Here is a 25,458-nt window from a genome sequence, read left to right as displayed (position 1 = left end):
TGTCATATATGTGTGTATATAAAACAAACTGCTACATGAAATTCCACCATAACACTGATGTAAAATTAAAATGAACTCACCATATTTGAAAATGATATACTTCTTTGTAGCATCTTGGATTCTTTGGAAAACATCTTCAAGGTGGAATCTAATTTAATAATGACAAAGCAAACATATAAGAAAGATTTCCTGACCCTTACAGATGACCAGCACACGCAGAGGTTAACAGGTGAGGTGACCGAGGGCCGTGTCCCCGACGAGGACGCTACGGTCTGTGGAGTTCCGTGATCTGTGGCTCCACCACAAGGAGGTCAACTTAAAGCCATGACTGAAGGCAGAATGAAGCCTAATTACTGACAGAAGCTAAAGAGGAAGAAAAGAGCAATTTTAATATTAAAGAAAACAAAAGGATTTGGGCAGTGTAAGTTTCTCTTTTTCACATAGCCCAATCATGGTGTGATATCCTTGTCGCACATGACCATTTATGGAAGAGAAGCACTAACTTTCTAAATAATAATAAACTAGGTATTACAACGTCCAAGCTCTTAATTTCCTTGCCTAACAGAAGCTTTTAGAAGTGCATCAAGGTAAACCTCTTAAACGACAAGACTGCAAATTACAGTGTGCTCCAAACATCCCATATTTGCAATATGTAACATTACGTTTCCTAATTTGAAAACATACAGCATGATAAATAAAAGGTCAGATGAGCTTTAAATAATGTCTTCTGTATAGTAAAATCTAACATTTCCACCTAATTTTTGCCAACACCAACACGCAGACATGCACTGGGGCGTCCTACAGAAAACGGTCAGCCAGCCTGGTGTGTAAAGCTGCTTTTCTCAAAATCAGAGGTTCCCTCTTGTACTAGAGGTAATCACGTCAGAGGCTGCTAAGAGCTGGTCCCCCAGGTGATGGGGTCACCCGTGGGGTCGCCCATAAGCCTGGATACACACCACCTCTGAGGAAGAACCGTAACTCTGGGGTGATCATCAGGGTATACATAAGTCAGTAATGCAGGCGTAAACAAAAATGCATATAAATCAGCAACATGAGTTATTAACAGTGAAGAAACAAACAGAAAAAAGACCCAAAAGCTTTTGACTGAAAAGAACCCCCCCATGCCCCCTTATCTGGCAAGTTCACAAAGAAGTGCTAGGCTTAATAAGCCTCAGAGGATTAAAGCCCTGATGCTCGTAAAACTCAGGTTTACAAGGTCAGACCAGTACAGGGAACGGAGGGATTTAACAAACCATGACAGACAAATCCAGCCAAGAATGCTGGCTTTGCTAACAGGTCAGGGTGTCGTCTCGGGTGGTGGCGCTGGCAGGAACCCTGGCAAAGCGCGACTGCTCGCTCGTGCCACCGCGTTGTCGTCTCGGTGACCCTGGAGCGGCCCCGTGTGTACGCTGCGTGTGAACCAACTCTGGTCCACAGTGGGATCATTTTCTGTGCTTTGTGGAAAACTCTGGTTTACGAAATCTGAGCTCATATTTGAAAGAGAAAGGAAGGACGCTACGGATGTGAAGCCACGATCCCAGAACCTGAGAGCAGTAACTGATTTACCCGGAGGTGTGCAGTTGGACAGCACCTTCCCTTAAGTTAATGGATGAAAAGGAGAATTTCCTACGATGACGACCAAAGCGCCAGTAGCCAGCCACTCACAGCCAGGTACGAACCCTGTCCAAACCAGGTGTCTTAAAGCTCAAACAGGGCAGCTAAGCTACTCGCTTCTCATCTCCGCTGCCCCCGGCGCGCCTGTCAGCACGCTTCAAACAGGACGGCGACGAGATAAACAATGACTTACTTACGGCGTAGACGGCCGGGAAAGGCAGCGCTGTGGCTGCCAGCAGAGGCTTGACGCTTAGCCCTTTTGTAGGATCAAAACAGTGAAGTTCCGGTGTGTCATCAAGCTACAGTTACAAGTCCTATCAACCAGCCGCTGCAGGGCTTCTGCGTGATTTTGGTAACGTGTAAGACATTAACAACGTGTGAGTTAGATTCTGAACTAAATCCTCCAGTCAACACCCAGAAGCACACACCAAGTGACGAAGGTGAAAAGCTGACAGCACGTGTGCCCTGTGCCGGCGACGCCCCGTGTGTGGCTCGGCCCTCAGGGCGGGAAAGGTCCCAGCACACGCTCTCGCCGCCCCAAATCCTGGGAAACCTTATCAGCAACAGAGAGGCATTTTTCATTACTGTTTTTGGCTAATCACAGTGGAATGTTACACAATACACCACAAACTAACTGCTCAAAATTTATTTTACGTGGAGGCGGCACATGAAGGTACAGTCCTGGACCGAGTCAGGAAACTTGGATATTTGTGATTCCAGGTAACCCTCCTTTCAGGTAGGAAAACCTACCTTGTGAGGTTGTAAAGACGGACGACCCACTCTGAGAGACTGCTATGCCCGTGACTGCCCTGTTGGAAAACAAGGTTTCATAAATTACCGTCAACCACGTGCTAGGACACCAGTCTCCTTCAAGGCCTTGATTTAATTTAATTCAGCCCAAGTTTCTGTCATCGTTTTCGTCACAGCTCGTTCTGTGGGACCTGTCCCACCTTCCAGCAAGTCATGGCTTGGCAACTCCTAATTCTGTCCTGGCAACGCCTGCGGCTGGAAAACACCCCGACCCTTAGCTCCCGGGCTGCCCTGCCCAAAGGCTGCCTGCCCACATCTGCCCCCTGAATAACCAGTAATGCTAGGTGACCGCCGCCCAAACCACTGACGCCCCCCGAGCAGTCACTGCACTCGCTTCATCACTTAGCATCTGGCCAATGACGATGTCACCGTCTGGTCCTGAGGCAGGCTGGGGCCGGGGACCCTTTGCTGCAGTACCTGCACCTGGACAAACGTCTCCTCCAGCCACAGATACAAAGAAACTGTGAAACTATAAGGGACTGAAAATAACTGCATGCATGCCCAGCTGGGGCACATTATGGGCAGCGAGATACAAAAAGACCAAAAATCCCAACTGCCACTTCTGAAGAGCTGGGAGCAAAAGCAGGGCACTGCCCGTGCCCCCTGCACACAGCACCACCCAAGGGGTGGGCACGCCACCTAAGCCCCGCTCCAGCCGACCCCTGGACACGCCCCTGCCCTCACCCCAAAGAGGGGACCAGCTTGCCACTGCCTGGTGGGCCCAGCAAGGGCACCTGCTGTTTGTTCCCCATGCCCCGCGGCAGGAGCCCCAGTAAAGCCTTGCCTGAATCTCCTGTCTGGCTTCTTATCAATTTCTATTGATTAAGGAGGCCATGGACCCTGCCTGGTATCAGTCCCGGCACGTCCTCTTAAAGGTTCACTCATGTCTTCACTGCCTCGGGTGACAAGGCCCCTTTCTATGTGCCATTTAGAGAAGGTGACAAAGGAAAGCCGTTGTTATAACGAATAAGGTGGGACTTTGGGTTGCTTTGCAGGAGGCTGTGCTCTGATTTGGAGCCACCGATCGGAAGGGGACCGGCCCGTTCCGTTCCACCCATGACCAAGTGTACGTGATATCAGACAGGATGTCGGTGGCCCTGGAGCAGAACAGTGGGCCTCGTCCCTGGCCCTGAGTTTTCTTTTCTGGAACAGGATGGGTCAGCGAGGTCAGTGCTTCCCCAACCTTCCCACCAAAGTCCATCACTGTCCCTGCAGACAGGGGACCAGGGACACTCATGACCCCTCTAGGGCCAACAGCAAGCCTGATTTTGGGGAAGAAAAGGTTGGTTTGTTTTTTTAATAGATCTTTATTGGAGTATAATTGCTTCACAATAGTGTGTTAGTTTCTGTTGCACAACAAAGCGAATCGGCCACATGCATACACATGTCCGCATATCCCCTCCCTCTTGAGCCTCCCTCCCGCCCTCCCTATCCCACCCCTCTAGGTCATCGCAAAGCACCGAGCTGATCTCCGTGTGCTATGCGGCTGCTTCCCACCAGCCAACTATTTTACATATGATAGTGTATATACATTGATGTCACTCTCACTTCACCCCAGCTTCGCCCTCCCACCCCATGTCCTCAAGTCCATTTTCTACGTCTGCGTCTTTATTCCTGCCCTGTAACTAGGTTCATCAGAACCTTTTTTTTTTTTCTCTTAGACTCCATATATATGTTAGCATATGGTATTTGGTTTTTTCTTTCTGACTTACTTCACTCTGTATGACAGACTCTAGGTCCATCCACCTCACTACAAATAACTCAATTTCGTTTCTTTTTATGGCTGAGTCATATTCCATTGTGTATATGTGCCACATCTTCTTTATCCATTCATCTGTCGGTGGACATTTAGGTTGATTCCGTGTCCTGGCTATTGTACATAGAGCTGCAGTGAACTTTGCAATGTTCTCTCTGTGTGTGTATACACACACGTCTGTTACCATGTTTTATAAAAGATACATTTTCCCTGACAATGTCAGTAAATGCAACACGTGGGTAAGACGTATCCTGTTCCTCCCCGAAGGTTCCCACCATCAAGGACTGGAGGGCCGTGTCCTTCTCTGAGAGGCGCACAGCTGCCTGCCATCTGCAGACCCCATCCCGTGCTCTAGAATGACCGACAGCAGAAATGACACCCATTTTGTGCCAAGCCTTCCCGTGCTACACTGACCCCTGGTGGCTGATCACTACTATGGACAGTTTAGGGGGATAAAAACCAATCAAGACCCCCAGGCCAAGACCCCGGCAAGTGCGAAGCCGCGGCCGAGACGTTCTTACTCTTTGTGGACTTTGTGCTGCTCATGGAGCTGCAGTCGCGTGATGTTACTCCAGGCCAGCGTTCTGCTTTCTTCGGTCAGGTCTTCAAAAGACTCTTCACCTGGAGAGACTACGTTAAATTGCAGCTCCGTCAGTCAGCTAAATTTCTGACCAGTGTCGGAGATGACAAGCATCAGAGGCACAAGATTTTCTATTAAAATCAAATAACCAAGAAAGCAAAACGCCCACCGAAACAGAACTGCTTCAAAAGGTACTTGTTAGATAGCTCCATGTTAGTCAAGGGAGAAGAATGAGGTACATAATCGAAATAAAATAGCAATCATTTGGAGAAAGATTAAAAAGTATCTTTGAATACTGTGGGTCTTTGTATACTTTTATCAATGTTTGCACAGTTTTCACTCTACCCCTAAACTGGGAACTTCAGGAACTATGTAACCATTTCCTTGTCAGCAATCTTTGTAACCACCTGACAGTTCCCTAAGAACACTGCCCTTTGCTTTTGGTTTCCAGACAGAGAAAGAAGAGACGAAACCAATTACTACCGCGTTCCTGGACAGGACTAGCTAAGCAGTCCCTTCACTTCTGTTTTAAGAAAGGCTGGAACAATTTCCCTTTTAAGCTAATCCTCGTGGATGGGCCTGGTGACTAAGCAGAGCACGGGTTTAAGGGCATCACGAGATAATCTCCAGCCTTCATGACTTAACCTGTGGGGCTTTCTCCCCAGAGAAGCGCTGCCGGCCAGCCCTGGGTCGCGTGACCGCGAGAGGCCCAGCTGTGTGGCCCGAGAAGCCTGGACGCTCCTGGGACACAGCGCAGAGCGGGAGAAAATGAGAAATCCAGCGGTCTGCTCCCGAGGTTCCAGACAGTGTCAGACTCCTGGGAGCCTGGGGGGCTGAGGCTGTCTTGTGTGAAATGTAAAACGTGGATTGACTGGATGAAGGCAAGCATCTCCTCCTCCCTTTCCAAATACCAGATGTGAGACGGAGTCAAGTTCATTCCAGCACCTGGCATAGACACTCTGTAAATGTCTGTCAAGTGACTGAATAAGAAAAGAGAATCAAATGAAGAAAACAGAGCGCCCCGAATTCAACCTCTGTGTGTCGGGGCAGAAGAGGAGAGTGAGGACGCCAGAAGTCATTCCTGGGCAAGAGCAGGAAAGAGCAGGGCGCCGGGGAGCTACAGCAGCCACGGCCAGGGCGGGCCAACAAGAACACAAGAATGGCTAGGAATCAACCACCAGCCGGGCAAACCTCCGAAGAGAAAGAACGTAACAACAACAGTGAAAAATACTGCCAAGTCTCATTAAATTACCAGGAAGTAAAAGTGATTTGATTTCCTTTAAGGTCAAAAGTTAAACAAAACAACAAAAAAAGAAACAATAAAACAGAAAAGATTTGTTTGTTTGCAGGAGAAATGCAGTGAGACAGGAAAACAGAATCATCTCTAAGCTGCCCAGGGTTCATGACTGGTCTCTCCAGAATCCTCAGAAACGTCTTAATCAGACAAGAGAAACAGAAGGTGCTCACACTGTTTATTCTCTTTTCAAAATTTACCTGGAGAATCTGCCGTGGAAGCGTTATAACTGGAGGGCTGGGACAAGCTTTTAAACTTTGGGGTGATCCTTCGAGGATGCGGGGTCACGAAGAGCTGCTTCGGTGTCTGCCCAAACTCCAAGATCTGGGTGAGCATGGCTACCTTCTCGTCAGGATCCTCAATGCTTTAGGGGCAGAGCACAGACCACGTGGTGACCTCTAGGTGCAAAGCTCCTTGATCTGTATCACTTGAAATTCGTGCACTCGACAGGAGAGAGATTAACCCTCCAACAGTAATAGACGCTACGTGCCGGGACTGTCTAGACCGTATCACACATCTTTAATTTCTGAGGCTCGGTAATTTACATAGCGGTGAAAGCAAGGTGTAATTCACTGTAACATTTCCATACCTTAATATCATCAAATGACTGCACTCATCATTTAGACAAAGAGGTCATTTGTAGTCAAGTAGAAACTCCTTACTGACATATACATACCTGTTCAAGTCGACACCTCCTTCGTAGGTCAGGGGATGAAACACTGAAAAAAAGAGATGTAAAACACTACTGAAAGATGTACTGTTTTGTTATAATATACACTCTTTATTTTAAAAACTCAACAACTTTAAACTTTTATTCAAAGAAACTGATTTTCACTTTGCGAAACAGCCTAATAATATCCAGCTTGGGTAAATATCAAGCCAAACTATTATCTTTTCTGAGCAGCGATCTAACTGGCCGTGAGACGGTCCGCTACCTCGGTGTACTTCTCGGTCAGCATGCCTCTCCCCGGGAGAGCACAAAGCACCCTGTGCGGCGTGTGAGGGGTCAGGTCCACACACCCATCCCCGTCGCCAACACTGAGAAGCCTGGCGGAGGAAGGACGGGCCCCGAAGAGGAGAGGGCGACCGCGGGCTTCTCTCTGCTCAGTCACAAAGACGCTCTGGGGCCTCGTGGGAACCAAGGCCACCGTTCCATCCTACGCTGACTGAGCTTTAGTAAAAGTGATGGAATGGGATGGAGAGTACATGCTAAAATTAGAAGACTCTAGCAAAAGACCTCCTGGGACCACGGCGAAGCGGGTATTTTTAGACAAAAGCACTTTCTCTCCCGCCTTTTATTCAGTATCTAATCTGGGGTCGCTGAGCCAGGAGGCACCGCCTGCTGAGACAAGATGCTTCTGCTAAGGAAATAAGCTGCTCTGAGTTCAGTTTGGGGGTTGCTTTTGTTTCCATCAAACACTAAATGGAGTTTCAGCGACTGTTACACACCATTGTGGGCTCCGACAGCATCCCTCCCCTTCTGCTTGTAGCCAAACACGAGATCGATCCACTCGTGAAGGTGCTCTGACACGTAATCGCTTTCCAGTGCGTCTCTGCTCTTCTGGAGAAAGTCCTCGGGACCTAGTAGGTTAGACTCGATCAAAACACCCCAAGTCGCCACTTTACTTTCTCCCGGTCCTTTCATCTATTCGTATGCAGACAGAGCTTCTGGGACAGGCACGAGGGACATGCTTCTTAATGAGTCTCCCCCCAATCATATAAAATATAAATTTGGGGGGTGGGCGGAGAGGCAAAAACCATTGTTACAACACTTAGCTCTCTGGAATGCATAATTATGGTTTTACATCACAGACGCATAGAATACTTACAATTTGGAATAAGACTTTACCATCTCATTTAGATAGAGGATTATACCGTTATTTTGAAAAATCTAAGCAACTAAATAATAATGCTGATATTGCACGACTAAGCAGAGAATTTCTATAATTCAGTGCTTCCAAGGTGGTACTCACTCCGGGCCCAAGGGGGGAGTTCTACGTCATCAACCATCTGCCCTCCTTGTCTCTTTCCCAAATCCAGCTTCAGACTATTGACTAAAAAGCTGACATCATCACCATAGAATTCCGGAATCAGCTGAAAGTTTCAGGGGAAGGAAAAAAGAAGAACAGTAACAAACATTTTTTAAAGCAGTTACAAACCACAAGCCCAGTGAATCATTGGCTTGGTAACTGCTTACCTCTTTAAAATCAGTTGCACCATCCAAACAGTTTTTCCAAGTTTCTGCAATACTAAATATGAAAAAAAAAATTCAACTGATGTTAAATCCAGGGTATGGAAACAGGAACAGCAGCACTTTCGAGGCTCCTGGGTGCTATTCTACACTTGACCTAAATTATGTCATCTCGCTCATTAATTCACAATCCTCAGTATTCACATGAGCTGCCCCACCGGAGGAGCTCGTGTGGATATTGGAGATTCACAGAAAACTCTGGGCCCACATAGGGAGTGAGCAAGGAGTCGGGATGTGGACCTGGGGGTGTCCCCAAGTCCAGGCCGGGGACCTCCCCCAGACATGGCCTTATCGAAGGGCCACTCGGGGCAGGTGCTTAAACATGAAAAATCAGCAGTTCTTTTAAGGACTCATTTCGAAAATGGATTATAAACAGACATGTGCAGAGCTTAGAAAAAGACTGGAAAGACACAGACCAAAAGATGAACAATGAGTGTTATCTCAGTGTGGTCAGGTGCCACATGAAATTTATTTTCTTCTTCATATTCTGATTTTGGGGGGTAAGAAAAGATTACCTTTATAATAAAAAATATTATTAAACACTGACAGGGATTGTATTCAATTCACAGCAAGATTATTTAGAATAATGAGATGTTGGAAACAGCCTAGGTGTCCAACCATAGAGAAATAGTTAAAATAGTTAAATTATGGCATATGTTAGGATGTGATACATTAAATTTTAAAAAAAAATCACCATTTTGAAGAACATCCAATAATATGGGGGAAAACTTCAAGATCTAACAAAAGGCTATAAAATACAAAAGGCAGGACAAAAATACTGTATTTAAAATTTGTTCTCCATCACTAATCACTAGAGAAATGCAAATCAAAACTACAATGAAGTATCACCTCACACCAGTCAGAATGGCCATCATCAAAAAATCTAGAAACAATAAATGCTGGAGAGAGTGTGGAGAAAAGGGAACCCTCTTGAACTGTTGGTGGGAATGGAAATTGATACAGCCACTGTGTAGAAGAGTATGGAGGTTCCTTAAAAAACTAAAAACAGAACTACCATGCGACCCAGCAATCCCACTACTGGACATATACCCTGAGAAAACCATAATTCAAAGAGAGTCATGTACCATGATGCTCACTGCAGCTCTATTTACAATAGCCAGAACAAGGAAGCAGCCAAAGTGTCCATCGATAGATGAATGGATAAAGAAGATGTGGCACATATATACAATGGAATATTACTCAGCCATAAAAAGAAATGAAATTGAGTTATTTGTAGTGAGGTGGATGGACCTAGAGTCTGTCATACAGAGTGAAGTAAGTCAGAAAGAGGAAAACAAATACAGTGTGCTAACACATATATATGGAATCAAAAACAAAATTGTTCTGAAGAACCGAGGGGCAGGACAGGAATAAAGGCCCAGACGTAGAGAATGGACTTGAGGACACGGGGAGGGGGAAGGGTAAGCTGGGACGAAGTGAGAGAGCGGCATGGACATATATACACTACCAAATGTAAAATAGATAGCTAGTGGGAAGCAGTCGCGTAGCACAGGGAGATCAGCTCGGTGCTTTGTGACCACCTAGAGGGGTGGGATGGGGGGGTGGGAGGGAGACGCAAGAGGGAGAAGATATGGGGATATATGTATACATATAGCTGATTCACCTTGTTATACAGCAGAAACTAACACACCATTGTAAAGCAATTATACTCCAATAAAGATGTTAAATATATATATATAATACTTACACAATTGAACAAATATCAAAAAGAAAAATAAAGATGTTAAAAAATAAAATATGTTCTCACATTTACACACACACACGACTACACAAAGCCTGAGAGGAACAGATACAACAATTACTGTAGTGGTTTTTTTCGTTTCCTTCCATTTTTGTTTAAATCTGGTTTTCTGAAATGAACGCGTCGCACGTGCATGATGAGAAAGTTTACAAAGCGCCAAGTGAGGTGTTTATGCCCAACCTGTTGAACATTCTGTCTGCGTTGTCGAATCTTCCGTTCTGCAGACACAGCATATACTCTGGTGCTAGAGGGGAAAAAAGTCGGAGTTAAGCAAGACCACAGAACCACTGAAGAGTCCACGTGAAGTAACATGTCCCTGGGAGAGACGGCGAGGAATCTTACCAATCCTGACCAGATAAAACAGCACGTAGCCCGGGGAGGAGTAGTGGCTGCCGTACATGAACTTGGGCTCCGGCATCTCCTGGTAGCGTGCCTACAACACAGGGAGAAAAAGTCCTGAGTGCTGGCTGTGAAGACAGTAACCGACTCCAGTAGTAAAAGCCTAAGGAAATCATGGCCTGGACACATTCTAGCCCCTAATGTCTCTCCTAAAGAGGAAAAGGGGAAGATAAAAAAGCGGGGGGAAAATCTGAGCAAACACAGCATTCTTGCAATAAGCATCTTGGTTTTCTTGGCCTCATGGTAACAATGTCTGCTGGGGCAGGACTGAAAAGAAGAAATTTTATGCATCTCTTGTGCAGTTCACCAGAGAGCCCCTTCGTGAAAATAAATGGGTAAACCTGTGACCGGCTCAGCTTCCTACCTCCTGAATTGTAAGCAGAAATGCAGACGGTGAGCAGCTAAATTCATAGGGAAGGCAGCGGGCAGAGGGGGAGAGAGAGAGAATACGCTCAGAAACGTCGGTCTCTCCAGATATACTTCGCCTAAGTCTTGAAGAAACGAGCTTCAGGTATATAAAAACACAGGGGAAGGGGGTTCAATCCCTGGTCAGGGAACTAAGATCCCACATGCTGTGTGGTGTGGCCCCAGAGTAAATAAATAAAATTTTAAAAACCAACAAAAACAATCAAACAAAACATATGCCAAGGCTCCTGGGTTGCTTAGACACCAGGAATCCCTGAGTCCACGTACCAGCAGCCTCTCCAGACGTTCCTTGTTGAGGGCCCCTACTGGCTTACTGAGATCCCGGAAGGTCCCTGGATTTGACAGATCTATAAAAGAAATAAATTTTTAAAAATTACTTACAATAAATAAAGCAAACAAGCTTACCCTTAATAACATTCTCTCCCTGAATGAATTCACATGCACACATTTATTTCCAAATAATAAATAGCTTTTTAAAAACAGATCCATTAGAATTAATATTTCTGATGATTATTAATATAGCTGTAAAGGTTAGAATTTGAAGACCTACTGATAAAAAAAACTATATTCCAAGTTAAACAACGAAAAATAAATTTCAAAAGCCATTATTGTACCAAAATTTACTTTTTAGGTTTGAATTATAGTGACTATTATTATTCTGTGATAATAGCATAATTTGAGAACTGGGGACCTGAATCTTATCAGATAAATAAATTATATTCCTAGAAAATCTGCTACCTTTCAACGACAAGGGTGCAATCAGTGAACTGTCAAAAGTAATTCAGTGTTCACAATATCTAGTTTTAAGATATTACAAAATAAAATTACACTACAATCACATTTTTGGTAAAATAATTTGAGAGAGAGAGAGAAGTGTATATACCACAAGTTAAAATGGTTCTCTCTAGGTAATGTAATTATTGATGAGTCCTGTTTCCTCCTTTCAGTGTTTCGGTACTTTCTAAGTGTTCTTTAACGAACAGCTATTATGTTTGGTAATCACATATTTTAATGTGAATTGAAAAGTACTACGGTGACCTGAGGCGCAATTTTCAAAGTGAAAACTTAAGTATTTGGAAACAGAGTACTTATTGGTAGCAGTGGTAACACTAGCTGAAGATCCCATGCATGTCTTCTGGGTGTGGCTTTCGAGAAGTATGTGAGTACTTTTTTTTTAGAATTAAAAACAATTCAGAGACAGTAGAGAAAACATACAGAACACACGTAATTCCCATGACACCCATCCAGTATCGTGGCACGGAGACGGGCCACCGTCAGTAATAAAATCAAACGGGTTCTACTCTGTTCACGAATCACAACGTGGTTCTAAGAGGGAATGTGTTCTTTGCTCTAAAAGCCTGGCTCGGTGGCACGCACCCAGCTCGGAGCTGCTGTAGTCGCCGACGACCCAGGGGAACACGGGGTACTGGGAGAGGTCATTGCAGCTGCGGTCGGCCAGCGTGTTGAGATGCAGCAGGTACTGGTAGTTGGACAGGAGCCCGCGCTGCCACTGCAGTGTGTAGCCCTCGGCCGTGCGCTCCGCCACGTGGTGCTCTGGGGGGACAGGTGAGGACAGGCCCGGGTCACACTGAGCTCCACGTGTGCGGGCGATGGTCACTCAGCATGTGAGGGCGCTACAGAGGCTTTCAGTGTAAACCCTTCAACCCATTTCTGAAAAGTACATTTTAAAAAAAGAAAGTAGGCTACAGTTTGTTTTTACCAAAGAGTTGTTCTGTCAAGTATGAATGAGCATCTCCAAGATCCAGGAGGGAAATTATTAAATGTATGATATAAAACATATCTATTAAATATATAAAACATATCACATCTATGAAATATATGATATAAAACAAATATTAAAGTATGGAGCAAATACATAAATATGACATGGTAATATATATAACATTTGCTATATTTATATATAGTCTACAATATGTACTAACAAAGAATCCTTCCAAACGTGCTTGAGTTTTAATGCCTTTAAGAAGCCATGACCATTTGTAAAAGCTCATTTCCTCCATTTCTTATGAAAGTAAAACGAAACCATCTTTTAGTTTTCTTTCAGATCTGGAAGCAGGGTACACTAAGGCTGATTTGTCACTGACTACGTATTATTTATGCAAGTGAGGAATAAGGAAAAGAACAGAAACTGCTGAAGGAGAAAACAAGTATCTGTCAGAGTTCTCAAACTAGAAGGACCAGAAAGACTGCCCAGAAATAACCTCAGGAAAGATGGAAGCACAGATGGTGTGGCACCAATGATAACGTTCCTGTAAAATGAGTCAACTGTTCTATTTTGTTTAGAAAATTCTGCTTTCAGCTTTGTACTGGCTGCATCAAACTTATCTAACTCATTTGCTGGTTCAATATTTATTCTTATATACTTTGCCAAGTTTCTTCTCTAATCAGCTACCAGGAAAGGGTTTAAAAACTCAAAACACTTATCCTCTGATTTTCTGCTCTCAGAATGTCTCAGAGAAAGTCTGAACAATCTCAGGAATGAACTCAGAGAGAATAAACGCTTCACAGAAGCAGACCTTTTAGGCCACGGCAAGTTTTTTGACTTGAGATTTTAGGACTCACCATGAAAGTTGAGTTTTTTGTTGTCATCTTGTTATAGTTAGAAAAATTAAATGAAAAAAATTAAATCAGGAGGCAGGAGATAACAGTAAACTTATACCAAAGCTATACTTAAGCATTAAGTTAAAGTGAACAACAGCTTAGTGTGAGAAGAAAAAAAATATGAACTCAAACCTACTGTAAAATACGCTCTCTATTGAAAATAAACTATTCCTCCTTGAGAGAAAACTTCTTTTCTAAGGGAGTAAGTCACTACACATCTCATAAATGATTTCACTGCACACGGGAACAGCAAACTAAGATGGTATTAATAAAATCCCAACATTGATTTTTAAAAATTCCATTCTACTCATCTGGCAATTTTGAAAACAAGAATAATTCAACCATACAACTTAATATGTTTATGCTTGAAAAGAAAAATACAGGTGTTCTCTCTGATAAAAGTGGGAAAATTCACATTTCCCAAGGAAGACTGAGGAAATATTAGTTATAAGCAAACTGAGTCCCACGGTACCATACTGAGCATAGAAGGTTCCTATGTTCCTTTTGTACCGTTTTCCAGCTTTGTGATTAAGACCACAATTAATGATCACAGACATACGACTGGGTAACCCACCGTCTCACAGAAAGAAACTGAGTCCTGGTTTTCATAAACTAACAGAAAACAGGACTGGACATAAAAATAATTAGGTGGATTCGTATATAATCCATTCAACTTGGGGGTTGTTAAGATACAAAAAACATTTAAATATATTTATCAAAAGTTTTTAAAACACAGGATTGGAGTGAACTATTACCAAATTTCATTTATATTTCCCGTAATTTTCAGTGTGCCGTTCTGCTAACTGAAGTTACTGATGAGAAGGACTAAGTAGGACCACAGAGATGATTCCAGATGCAGCACTGCTGTCCTCTCACTTCCCACCCCAGTTACTCGGGAGCTGAACCACCTTCACACGAACAGATACAATGAAGAGTGAGCCCCAAACCTAGATATGTAGCAATGTAAAAATAGAGGTCATCTCGGTCTTGACGTTCATAGAACTTCAGGTAGACGTCGGAACACAGATCATCTTCTGTGCAAAACACTTCCAAGCCCTACAAATCCAGAAAGAGAAGAATAAAACAAACGGCATCTCAACGTGAGTGACGCAAGTACAAAAGCCTTTCAACTAAACACTTGCATTTTTTTTTTTTTTTTTTTTGCAGTACGCGGGTCTCTCACCGCTGCGGCCTCTCCCGTTGCGGAGCACAGGCTCCGGACGCGCAGGCTCAGCGGCCATGGCTCATGGGCCCAGCCGCTCCGCGGCATGTGGGATCTTCCCGGACCGGGGCACGAACCCGTGTCCCCTGCATCGGCAGGCGGACTCTCAACCACAGCGCCACCAAGGAAGCCCCTGCATTTTTTATTTGCAGGTCTTGTATGCATATTCCCCAGCAATGAATTTGATTTATAAGGACAAGACGTGTCTCAGCTAAACTTTACAAAATCCCTTTTGACCTCGAGGATCTTTATTAATGACAGCATTTGTGAGTTTAGTATGTTGAAATTCAAAACTGGCTGATCCACGTCTTCACCTATCTTCTTCAGAGACAAAGGTTTAGCTTTCTTTTACAAATTAAGTCATAATTATGTCAACTTAAACTGATAATTGAATAACTCATTTAATTAGTAGGATGCAATTATTTTAAGAAAACTATGAGCTGCGTGAATGTTGTGAGGGTGAAGCCGAGACGGGACAGGAATAGACAGGGAAAGGATGAAAGGGCAGCACTGTCCTAGGTTCAGATACAGGCTTCCAGCGTTACTAGTGAGGGAACCGAGGGAGTGAACTCCTGGAGTCTCAATTCCTTTGTAAAATAGGGTATCATCGACCTCACAGGGATTGCGCTGATAAACGAATATTGTACATAAATTGCCCAGTAGGCAGAAGGTACTTAATCAATGCCAATTTCTTTTTTTCTGACTGCATCTCTATACCCAAAGGAGGAGGAGATTTTTAACAGAATCTGTTTCCCTAATCCTCTGTTGGCACTCGAAATGGAGAATTGCCTTTTAAGTAAAATAGGCAGGAAAACAGTTAAATTTCATAAACACAAAACACCACAATGAGATGCTGAAATATCCACAATGCTCTTGTAATGCCACCTACTGGTTAACCTCTGAAGGAGAACAAATAGATTTATATCGACGTCAAGCTAAAATCCCTTCGAGTCACACCTTCCGTGGCGACTGGTTTCTACAATAAGCGTGTGAGACTCACAGAAGTGTGGACACAGGCTTATTCAGGAGAATGGCGGGGAGGGCCGCCCAGGTGACTGAAATGGTTATTTTATCCATTTCTCCCTCTCAGCAAGCCTGAAGGCTGAATTAATACAAGTTAACCATGAGGATGCTACAGTTCCACTGAGACCTGCTGTCGCAGCTTCCCAACTTTGCCTGGAGATGTCGCCGCTGTAACTGGACCAGTTCTGCGTCCATTATCCCCACACAAACCCAGGAGGACCCTGAGAACTCGGCAGGGAGAAAACTCAAGGGCACTTGGGCCCTCCTGCTCTTGGAGCCACAGCCTCTTTCCCAACAGCCCTCCCCCCCCACAGGAGGAGTCGCTCCTTGATAGATAAACCTCCAGCGCAGCCAAAAGAAAGGGCAGCGGGCCTCAGGGCCCCTCTGCTCACAACACGAACAGCCGCGCCTTTCAGACGAGCCCGAGTGGCCAAACGGAAGACAAGACAGTCATCCTCTCGAGGGGATGTTCCCCTCAAACTCACCAGAGGCATGAGACCATGTCTCCTCTTGTAAATGCGGCGGATGTCGTGGAGTGTTATCTGGACCATGGGTTTCTTTAAAAGTAGAAAGACAACCTCAAACGTCAAGATTCTGACACAATTAGATGCCACCCTTCAGCTGCCCCACCTTAACTTCCTGACGGGTCCCTCCTGGACACCTGGAAAGTGAGCTCTGAGAACAGGGCATGCCTCACTTTACACGCCGGTCTGCCCTTTTCACTAGCTGTGTGACCGTGGACCAGTCCCCCTACCCACCCCCCTGGCCGGTACCCCCCAGGATGATAATGCAGGCATCTAGCTTTCAGGTTTCTGCAGGGTTGCTGAGTGGTAAGAAATATTAAAGGATTGGTGTAGACCTCCTCTCAGGAATGTTCCTATTTTATAGACCTACGGTTTGCTCAGAACTGACATACAGCTTTTTTTTTTTTAGAATCCTGTCTTTTAGCTCCTTAAACTACAGTGTAATAAGGCTCATAAACAGCTATAGTATAAAGCAGGGCCTCTAAGCTTTATAAGGAGGAAAATTTTCTCCCTTCTCTGGAGCCTTAAAATGCTAGTGAGAGAGGAGCAAGGTCGTAAAAGGTACTGAGACTGGCTAAAAGGCGACAGGTCCACCCTCCTCCCTCCAAGTAAGAGGGAGGGAGAGCCTGCAGACGCAGGGTATGTAGCCGTGGAAGCTGCCTGAAGACCGGCCAAGGCCCCCAGCCCAGACCTGGGACCCTGAAGCTGTGGCTTATACTCAGATATTGTTGCTCAAGTATTGACCCAAGCCACAGCAACAGCGTTGGTCCAGCCAACTGATGAGGCCACAAAGAATGCCATCAGCAACGTGTACTGTGTCCGCTGGAGGGCCCGGCGAGTGTGCCCTACCACCTGGTGGACAGAATTGTTATAGCATCACCTTTCACTTAGGAAAGTGTTCACGTTTCAGTGACAGGTGATGCCTGACCAGCCGGAGAACTTCTTCCATGGCAGAGAACACTCCTGTCTTGAAGCTACCTGCCAAGCGGTCCAACTGCATTAGCAGAGCTTAGGGTTTCTGTTCTTTCAGTGAGAACCACTCTGAAAAGGGTCCGTATCTAGATAAAGCCGCCGGTCTTTACAAGTTGTAGTGCAGAAATCTGAGTTCAGCTTTACTGTGTGGCCTCGTGAGTCTAAAGTCATCGTGCAAGAGGAGGTGTTTCCAGCATCACAGCAGCAGAACTGCAGCTGCCCAGTGACAGCCATGCCACATGCAGCTCTGCACTGGCTGGAGGGGCCACTTCACACTGCTCCTCTGGGACAGATGCAGATCTGCTGATTTGGTGTGTAATTAAGGGAAAACGAGAAATACAGCTTAGGTGTACGTATAAGCAGATACACAGAAAACATCCAGCTCTCCTTAACCTTAGTATATTTCATTGCTCTCTTGCAGATGTGCTTCCGAGTAGAAAGGCATAAACCTCTAATGACCCTTTACTAAAATCAGAAGGGGCAGGGTTTCTTTTCCCCCGAAGTAACAGAAAGTAAGTCAGAAGAGCTCAAACACGGGTGAGGGTGCATCAGGATTACACGGGGAGCCGTTAAACACCAGATGCTGGATGGGGACGGGGGGTAATTGTGACCCTCCCCAAAATGTGAGAACACTCTAACTGTCAAGTCAAGTTCACAGGAAAGAGAGCTTGAAGACACAAATGGGAACACCAAAGGAGTCCTCCGCTGGCCTACAGACTACTTACCGGGTACCCATTGAGAGGCTGGAAATACAGGTTGGTGTCAGTGATGCACACGTGGCCAGGATTCGTCACCAGAGGTGTCACCATTTCTGCTTTGCATTCCATGTGCAGCTTTTCAGAAACACTTTGGAATCTGAGAATATGTTTTTTCCAGCAAAAGCAAGAAAAATCAGAACTCGATCTACTTTCTAGATTTAACTTTATCTGAGGGGGCTACAAAGTGACTCTGCAGAACAGGTGTCTAAACACTGCATCTGATACAAGAAAACTGGTGATATAAATCAGTCGCCTAAATAAAACTGACTTTCTTTTCAATGGTATAATGAATACTTGATTTTTTTTAAAAGCAGATGAGGTTACATATCAAAGAAGAGAAGACAGACAAGTAAAAAATACCAAATAACCCTGTTATTGGCACTCTTCATTTCTCCCCAAATAAGCAAGTCGGCCTTGAAACTATTCTTACATTAACATAATTTTCTATTTTTGTGTCATTAAGACCTATTTTATTGTCACAGAAACTGTTTTGGCATGGGTAGCACTTACTTCACACCACATTCTATAAGGCTATGGGTACATAATTACAATTACTTGCACGTCAGTTCCAACGTATAGTCTTTTGTGGATCTACTGCAGTAAAACCAGTCAAAGGTGATCACCACTCCCTCCTAAATTATGTTAACTCATCAAAAAAGTCCATTTTCGCTCTGCTTTACTAATTAAAAAAAATATAGAAGGGAAATAACCAAGTCATCAAGAGTTTAGGCAATTACTTAGTTAAATAACTGAGCTAAAAATAAGTCCCCTCTGGGACTTCCCTGGTGGCGCAGTGGTTGGGAAACCACATGCCAATGCAGGGAACACAGGTTCAATCCCTGGTCCAGGAAGATCCCACATGCCATGGAGCAACTAAGCCCGTGCGCCACAGCTACTGAGCCTGCACTCTAGAGCCTGCAAGCCACAACTACTGAGGCTGCGCGCCACAACTACTGAAGCCCACGTGCCTAGAGCTCGTGCTCCACAACAAGAGAAGCTACCACAATGAGAAGCCCATGCACCACAACAAAGAGTAGCCCCCGCTTGCAGCAACTAGAGAAAGCCCACGCACAGCAAGGAAGACCCAACACAGTCAAAAAAAAAAAAAATGTCTCCTCTGTAAGTAGTAGAACAAAAGCAGGGCTTCCCTAGTGGCACAGTGGTTAAGAATCCACCTGCCAATGCAGGGGACATGGGTTCGAGCCCTGGTCTGGGAAGATCCCACATGCTGTGGAGCAACTAAACCCATGCGCCACAACTACTGAGCCTGCGCTCTAGAGCCCGCGAGCCACAACTACTGAAGCCCACAGGCCTAGAGCCCGTGCTCCACAACAGGAGAAGCCACCACAGTGAGAAGCCCACCACCAAAACAAAGAGCAGCCCCCGCTCACCACAACTATAGAAAGCCCGTGTGCAGCAGCGAAGACCCAAAGCAGCCAAAAATAAATACATAAAATAAATAAATGTATTCAAAAAAACAAACACAAAATCATACAGCAGCAGGCTTCTTCTTCCAGTTTGGACGTGAAGGAGACCTCACAGCTCTCATCCCAACCACAAAACCTGCCAGATGAGCTACACAATCCTTGCTATGTTTAGAAACCCATCAGAAAGCTCAGGTGCAGAGAAACCTAAATGAAGGGACCAGCAGTTGAGTGGCAGGACGAGGGGCAATCTTCCACAGGGGGCAAGGGCTGCAGGATGAGGGAGACGCCAGACAGCAGGAGTCAGGCCTGGAGGGCAGAGGTGCTCCATGGGCGGAGAGCTCGAGGCTCAGCTGTGAAGCACAAGGATATCTCCAAATCCTTCAAGGGCACCGACCCCAAGCCCCGTTGAGGACAGTTCTGCTCACTCCCACCGTGGAACTGGGCATGGGGACCTGGATTTAACCCAGCTCCACTCATTACACTGACAAAGCCCCCAGGGCAAGCAGCAGGCAGGATGGGAGTGGGCGTGACCACCTCCAGAGGCAAATATTCCTTAGGTCAGCCTCTACAGTTCCTTTAAAACAAACTTCCCAGCACACAAAAAATTACAAGAAACACAAAGAAGTGAGTAAATATGACCCACGCTCATGAGAGAGAAGATTCCATGGAAGAGGACCCGGACGTCGGATCCATCAGAGGGAGACGTTAAGATAACTGTAATAAATGTGCTAAAAGATCTAGAAGAAAAGATGGAAAACACACGTGAAGGGAAGGAAAACTTCATCCGAGAAGTAGAAACTGCGAAAAAGAACTGAAAGGAAATGCTAGAAATGAAAATCTGGGCTAGAGGAAATGAAGAATAACTTAAACAAGCTTAACAGACTGGGCATGGCAGAGGAAAAGTCCAATGTGGCTGAAAACAAGGCCAATAAAAACGTCCTAACTGAAACAAGACAAAAGAAGAAGAAGAAGAAGAATTTAAAAAAACACAGAACAGAGTGTCTGAGATCTAAGCGAAACTATAAAACATACTAACATGAGTGTAACTCAAGTCACAGGAGAAGAGACAGGAGACGGGGCAGGAGAGACACTGGTGGAAAGTGGTGAAAACTGTCTAATATAAGACACCAGTTCACAGGCTCCGTTACCCGGAAACCCCCAGCAGGACAGGCGCAGAGAGACTACACCTTAATTCACAGTAACAACAGGACAAATGATGTGACTTTTCACAGGAGACAATGGACAGCAACATACAATGGAACAAAAACCCTTCAAGTAGTGAAAGAAAACCGTGTGAACCTAGTATTTTATCTCCAACAAAAACACCCTTCAAAAACGAGGGTAAGATAGAGGTATTTTCAGACAAAGCTGGGAGAATCCATCCTGACCAGATATGCAATGTAAGAAATGCTACAGGAAGTTCTTTGGGCTTCAGAGAAATGACACCAGATGCAAGACCAGTTCTGCAGGAAGGAAAGACAGGCATTAGGAAACATAAGTATTCAAATATCCAAGTAAATAGAAAAGAATTATTTCTCAGTATTTTAATTTATGTACCTATAAATGCATGTATCTCAATTCTTGGGACTGGGAGTTTGGGATTGACATGTACACACTGCTATATTTAAAACAGATAACCAACAAGAACGTACTGCTAAAAAAAAAAAAAGGAAAAAAAATTCTTTAAAAACCTAAAATAACACCATATCATGGGTTTTATAGTATACGTAGAAATTTAATATAAAACCACAGATCACAAAGGGCAGGAGGGGTTATGTGGAAACACACTGCTGTAAGGCTCTTGAACGACTGTAAAGGAGTGTAATACACTCTTACCTGAAGGTACGCTATGTACAAGGTGCATATTGTGAGCTCCAGAGTGACCACTAAGAATGACACCAAGCACTACAGCTAAAAAGTAGAATACTTTAAAATACCAGATTTACCCAAAAGAAGGCAAGAAAGGACGATCAGAGAAACAAAGAAGAAATGAAATGCTAGGAAACAAATACTAAGATAGTGGGTTTAAAAACCAACTATATCCATAATTACATAATTATAAATGAATTAAACAATCCAATTAAGAAGCAGAGACTTTCAGACTATATAAAAAGACAACTATATAAAGTGTGTTTTTTGGAAACAGAATAAGACACAGACAAGTTAAAAGTAAAAAGGATAGAAAAAGATATAGCATGCAATCACAACATGTAAGAAAACTGGTGTCTTATAAATGTATGTAAACCTAATAACAGAGCCTGCCAGTGCACAAGGCATAAACTGACAGAAATACAGGGGAAAATAAACAATTCCACAATCATCACTGGTAATTTTAACACCCTTCTCTCAGTAATTGACAGAGCAAGTCAACAAAAAGTCAGTAAAGTACAGATGATCTGAACAACCATCAGCCAACTTGCCCCAAATGACGTGTACAGGGCACTACACTCCACAACTTCAGAGCACACGTTCCCGTCACGGGCCTGGGAAACCCGTGTCAGGACAGACTGTACGCAGAGCCACACAACACATCTCAACAAACCTCAAAAGACTGAACCAGGGCTTCCCTGGTGGTACAGTGGTTAAGAATCCGCCTGCCAATGCAGGGGACGTGGGTTCGAGCCCTGGTCCAGGAGGATCCCACATGCCGCGGAGCAACTCAGCCCATGCGCCACAACTACTGAGCCTGCGCTCTACAGCCCACGAGCCACAACTACTGAGCCTGCGCTCTACAGTCCACGAGCCACAACTACTGAGCCCACGTGTCTCAACTACTGAGGCCCGTGCGCCTACAGCCCGGGCTCTGCAACAAGAGAAGCCACCTCAATGAGAAGCCCACGCGCCACAAGAGTAGCCCCCGCTCGCCACAACTAGAGAAAGGCTGCACGCAGCAACAAAGACCCGACACAGCCAAAAATTAAAAAAAAAAAAAAAAAAAGACTGAACCATATACTCTCTGAACCAAGAGAGTATTAGATTAGAAATCAATAACAATACAACAGTAACAAGATTCCCAAATACAGAGAAGATAAACAACATACTTCTAAATAACCCAAAGAAAAAACCCAATGGGTCAAAGAAGAAATGACAAAGGAAATTATGAAATATTTCATATGAATGATAATAAAAACATATTAAAATCTGAGGGATGCAGCTGAGCAGTGCTTAGAGGTAAATTTATGTTCTAGTTCTACTTATAAAAGAAGGTCTAAAATCAGTGATCTAAACTTTGTAGGAAGCTGGAAAGAGAACAAGTTAAACCCAAAGTAAGCTGAAGGAAGGAAATCATAAGCGTGGAAATCAATTTTATATAAAATGATTTTTATATAAAAATAGAGAAAAATCAATAAAGTCAAAAGTTGGATCTTTAAAAAGGTTAATAAAATTGGCAAACCTCTGGCAATACTGATAAAGAAAAAACATAAAGCATCAACGTAAGGAATGAAAGAGGGACCATAACTGCAGATCCTACTGAGGTTCAGAGGACATTAACAACTTGGTGCCAGCACCTGACAACTTGGATGAACTGGACAAAGGTTTTGAAAAATGCAGCTTGACAAAATAGACACAAGAAGAAACAGACAATCTAACTAGTCCTATGTGTCAAGCAAATAGACTGACTAAATAAGAACACTTCAGGCCTACATAGCTTCACCAGTAAATGTGGTTAAAAATTTAAGCAAGAAATACAATCCTACACAAACTCTTTTGGGAAACAGAAGATAAAGGGAAATTTCTAAACTCACGTTATGTGGCTAGCATATCCCTGATGGCAAAACCTCACAAATACACTAAGATTTACAGAGCAATATCCATAAACAGAGATGCAAAAATCCTTTATAAAATACTAGCAAAGCAAATCCAGCAATATGTAAAAAGAACAATATATCATAAGCAAGTTGGATTTATCCCATGAATACAAGGTTGTTTTAACACTGAAAAAAACAACATAATTCACAATATTAACAGAATTAAAGAAAAAAAAGATCATCTCAATAAATGCACGAAAAGTACTTAACAAAATTCTAAACCTATTTTTGAAAATACTCTCAGCAAACCAGGAATAAAAAGAAACTTCCTCACTCTGATAAAGGGCATCTATGAAAAACCTACAGCTGGCATCATTCTTTAATGGTGAAACATTAAACCCTTTTCCTGTAAGATCAAGAACAAGGCAAGAATGTCTGCTCCCACTGCGTCTATTAATCAAACTGTGCAATGAGGCAAGAAGTAGAAATAAAAGCCACAAGTATTTCTGTGAAACTGTCATTATTCACAGATTAAATAATTATGGATATAGAAAACTCTATGGAATCTACAAAAAAACATGCTAGGACTAATGAGTAAATTCTGAATTTGGAAAAGTCACAGGATACAAGGTCACTGTTTCTAAAAAACAAAAAAACAACAAAAAACTACTTCTATATACCAGTAACAAACAATTGGAAAATAAAATTTCAATAGCATCAAAAAAATAAAAAATCTAGGATTACAGCCAACAAATCTAGGATTACAGCATCCACACCCACTAAACATATAATAATGGGGGAACTGGATGAGGGCAAAAGAACTCTTTGCACTCACTGTCTTTACATCTTTTCTTTAAATCTAAAATTAGTCCAAAGTATTTTAAAGAGGACATTTTGGGGTACAAATGGGGAAACCTGAATATGGAGCTATAAATTACCCGGCATACAGAATATTGCTACTTGAGTGTTATAACAGTACGGAGGAATGTCACAGAACTTTCTTGTGAGAGATACATGTTGAAGTAGTTACGGGTGAAGTGTCAGGAAGTCTTGCAGTGTCATTTCGAATGGTTCAGGGAAAAGTTGTATGCATATATTTTATATGTATCATACAAACATACATACATATGCACATCAGCTATACATGTATACATACATACAACATATATACAGACATATATGCATTATTTATACATGTACACACACACACAGAGCAAGCATGAGCATGTAAGAACCAAAGCAAATTCAGCAAAATGTTGACAAATTGACGCTTGGTGACTCATAAGGTATCTGTGTTCACTATATTATCTTTCAACTTGTGAAGACTTGAACTTTTTCAGAATGAACAACAGGGAAAAATAAATATAGTTTCAATGAAAAAGCATTTCCTTGGAAGTATGATGAAAATTTATCTCAGCAAAAATTTCCCTTCTTTCTTTTAGAGGAAGTATACAATCCTGAAATATCTCACTTCACACTGCAAAAAAGTCTTCCCCAAATTCTTCAACCTAACACTTTGGAGACTGGATAAGTCAAAAGTTTTATAGTGAACCATTTTTAAAATTAATGTCATGCTGAAGTCCAGGATTAAAGTCTAAATCGCTACTTAGAAAAATTACGCATTCTAAGTGTGTCAAAAGAAACTAATTCTTATTACTCCTTTTCCTTCCTAAAATGGAAGCTATTGTTTCCTCCCAACAATCCATTTAACTAATATATCCTACAAGTACAAAAATGAAAAGAAAATTAATGCTATATAGGTGAAACAGAAAAAGAAGTAAACAAACATAAACACAGAAAACACGTTATTGGCCAGATGGCTTTTCTGGCAAATTCTTTAACATTTGAAAATGTAGTGTAAGGGTCACAAATCTCACAAAGGTAGCAATAAAACAGAATATTACAAACGAATCTCATTTATACACATAAGCTTCTAGCAAAAGCCTAGCACATAATAATCCATAAATGAATCTATTCAACCAATACTTTCTACTTTGCCCTAGGCCTGAGGATTCCAAATACAAAAATCTAAAAATAAACATCTAAAATAAAAATGATATCTAGTGATTAGAGACTGAAACAATCGCTACATAAGATTTTGTACATATTAGAGAATCTCTATATAAAGTTAACGGAATGGGTCACAATGTGTAGCAGGGTTGCAGGTTTACACAAAAATCTACTACATTCTAAGTATCAACAATAAAATGAAATATTTTAGGATATCATTTACAACACCATCAAAAATACGAAGTACTTGGAATAAATG

At 43.2% G+C, this 25,458-nt stretch overlaps 1 protein-coding gene across 4 annotated transcripts in view; it reads right to left on the bottom strand.

Annotated features, from left to right (window-relative positions):
* Positions 1–25,458, bottom strand: part of NSMAF (neutral sphingomyelinase activation associated factor) — a 62,184-nt gene that overhangs the window by 6,700 nt on the left and 30,026 nt on the right. For 2 of the 4 annotated variants that reach the window (XM_082601343.1, XM_082601341.1), the window contains 15 exons: positions 17,981–18,110; positions 16,245–16,316; positions 14,462–14,570; positions 12,270–12,446; positions 11,160–11,239; positions 10,410–10,500; positions 10,248–10,311; positions 8,252–8,303; positions 8,028–8,148; positions 7,504–7,635; positions 6,731–6,773; positions 6,255–6,418; positions 4,702–4,810; positions 2,365–2,423; positions 81–148 (listed from right to left, as the gene is read on the bottom strand). In XM_082601343.1, coding sequence (XP_082457469.1) covers positions 81–148; positions 2,365–2,423; positions 4,702–4,810; positions 6,255–6,418; positions 6,731–6,773; positions 7,504–7,635; positions 8,028–8,148; positions 8,252–8,303; positions 10,248–10,311; positions 10,410–10,500; positions 11,160–11,239; positions 12,270–12,446; positions 14,462–14,570; positions 16,245–16,316; positions 17,981–18,110 — 1,471 coding nt within the window. The remainder of the gene's footprint in view (positions 1–80; positions 149–2,364; positions 2,424–4,701; positions 4,811–6,254; positions 6,419–6,730; positions 6,774–7,503; positions 7,636–8,027; positions 8,149–8,251; positions 8,304–10,247; positions 10,312–10,409; positions 10,501–11,159; positions 11,240–12,269; positions 12,447–14,461; positions 14,571–16,244; positions 16,317–17,980; positions 18,111–25,458) is intronic. The other 2 variants (XM_082601344.1, XM_082601342.1) reach the window with 1 other exon arrangement.

This window comes from Mesoplodon mirus (genome assembly GCF_964341445.2).
Source record: "Mesoplodon mirus genome assembly, chromosome: 16".
NCBI classification, from domain to species: domain Eukaryota; kingdom Metazoa; phylum Chordata; class Mammalia; order Artiodactyla; family Ziphiidae; genus Mesoplodon; species Mesoplodon mirus.
Note: the sequence above shows the minus strand (reverse complement) of the source record. Positions and strands in the feature narration are given on the sequence as shown.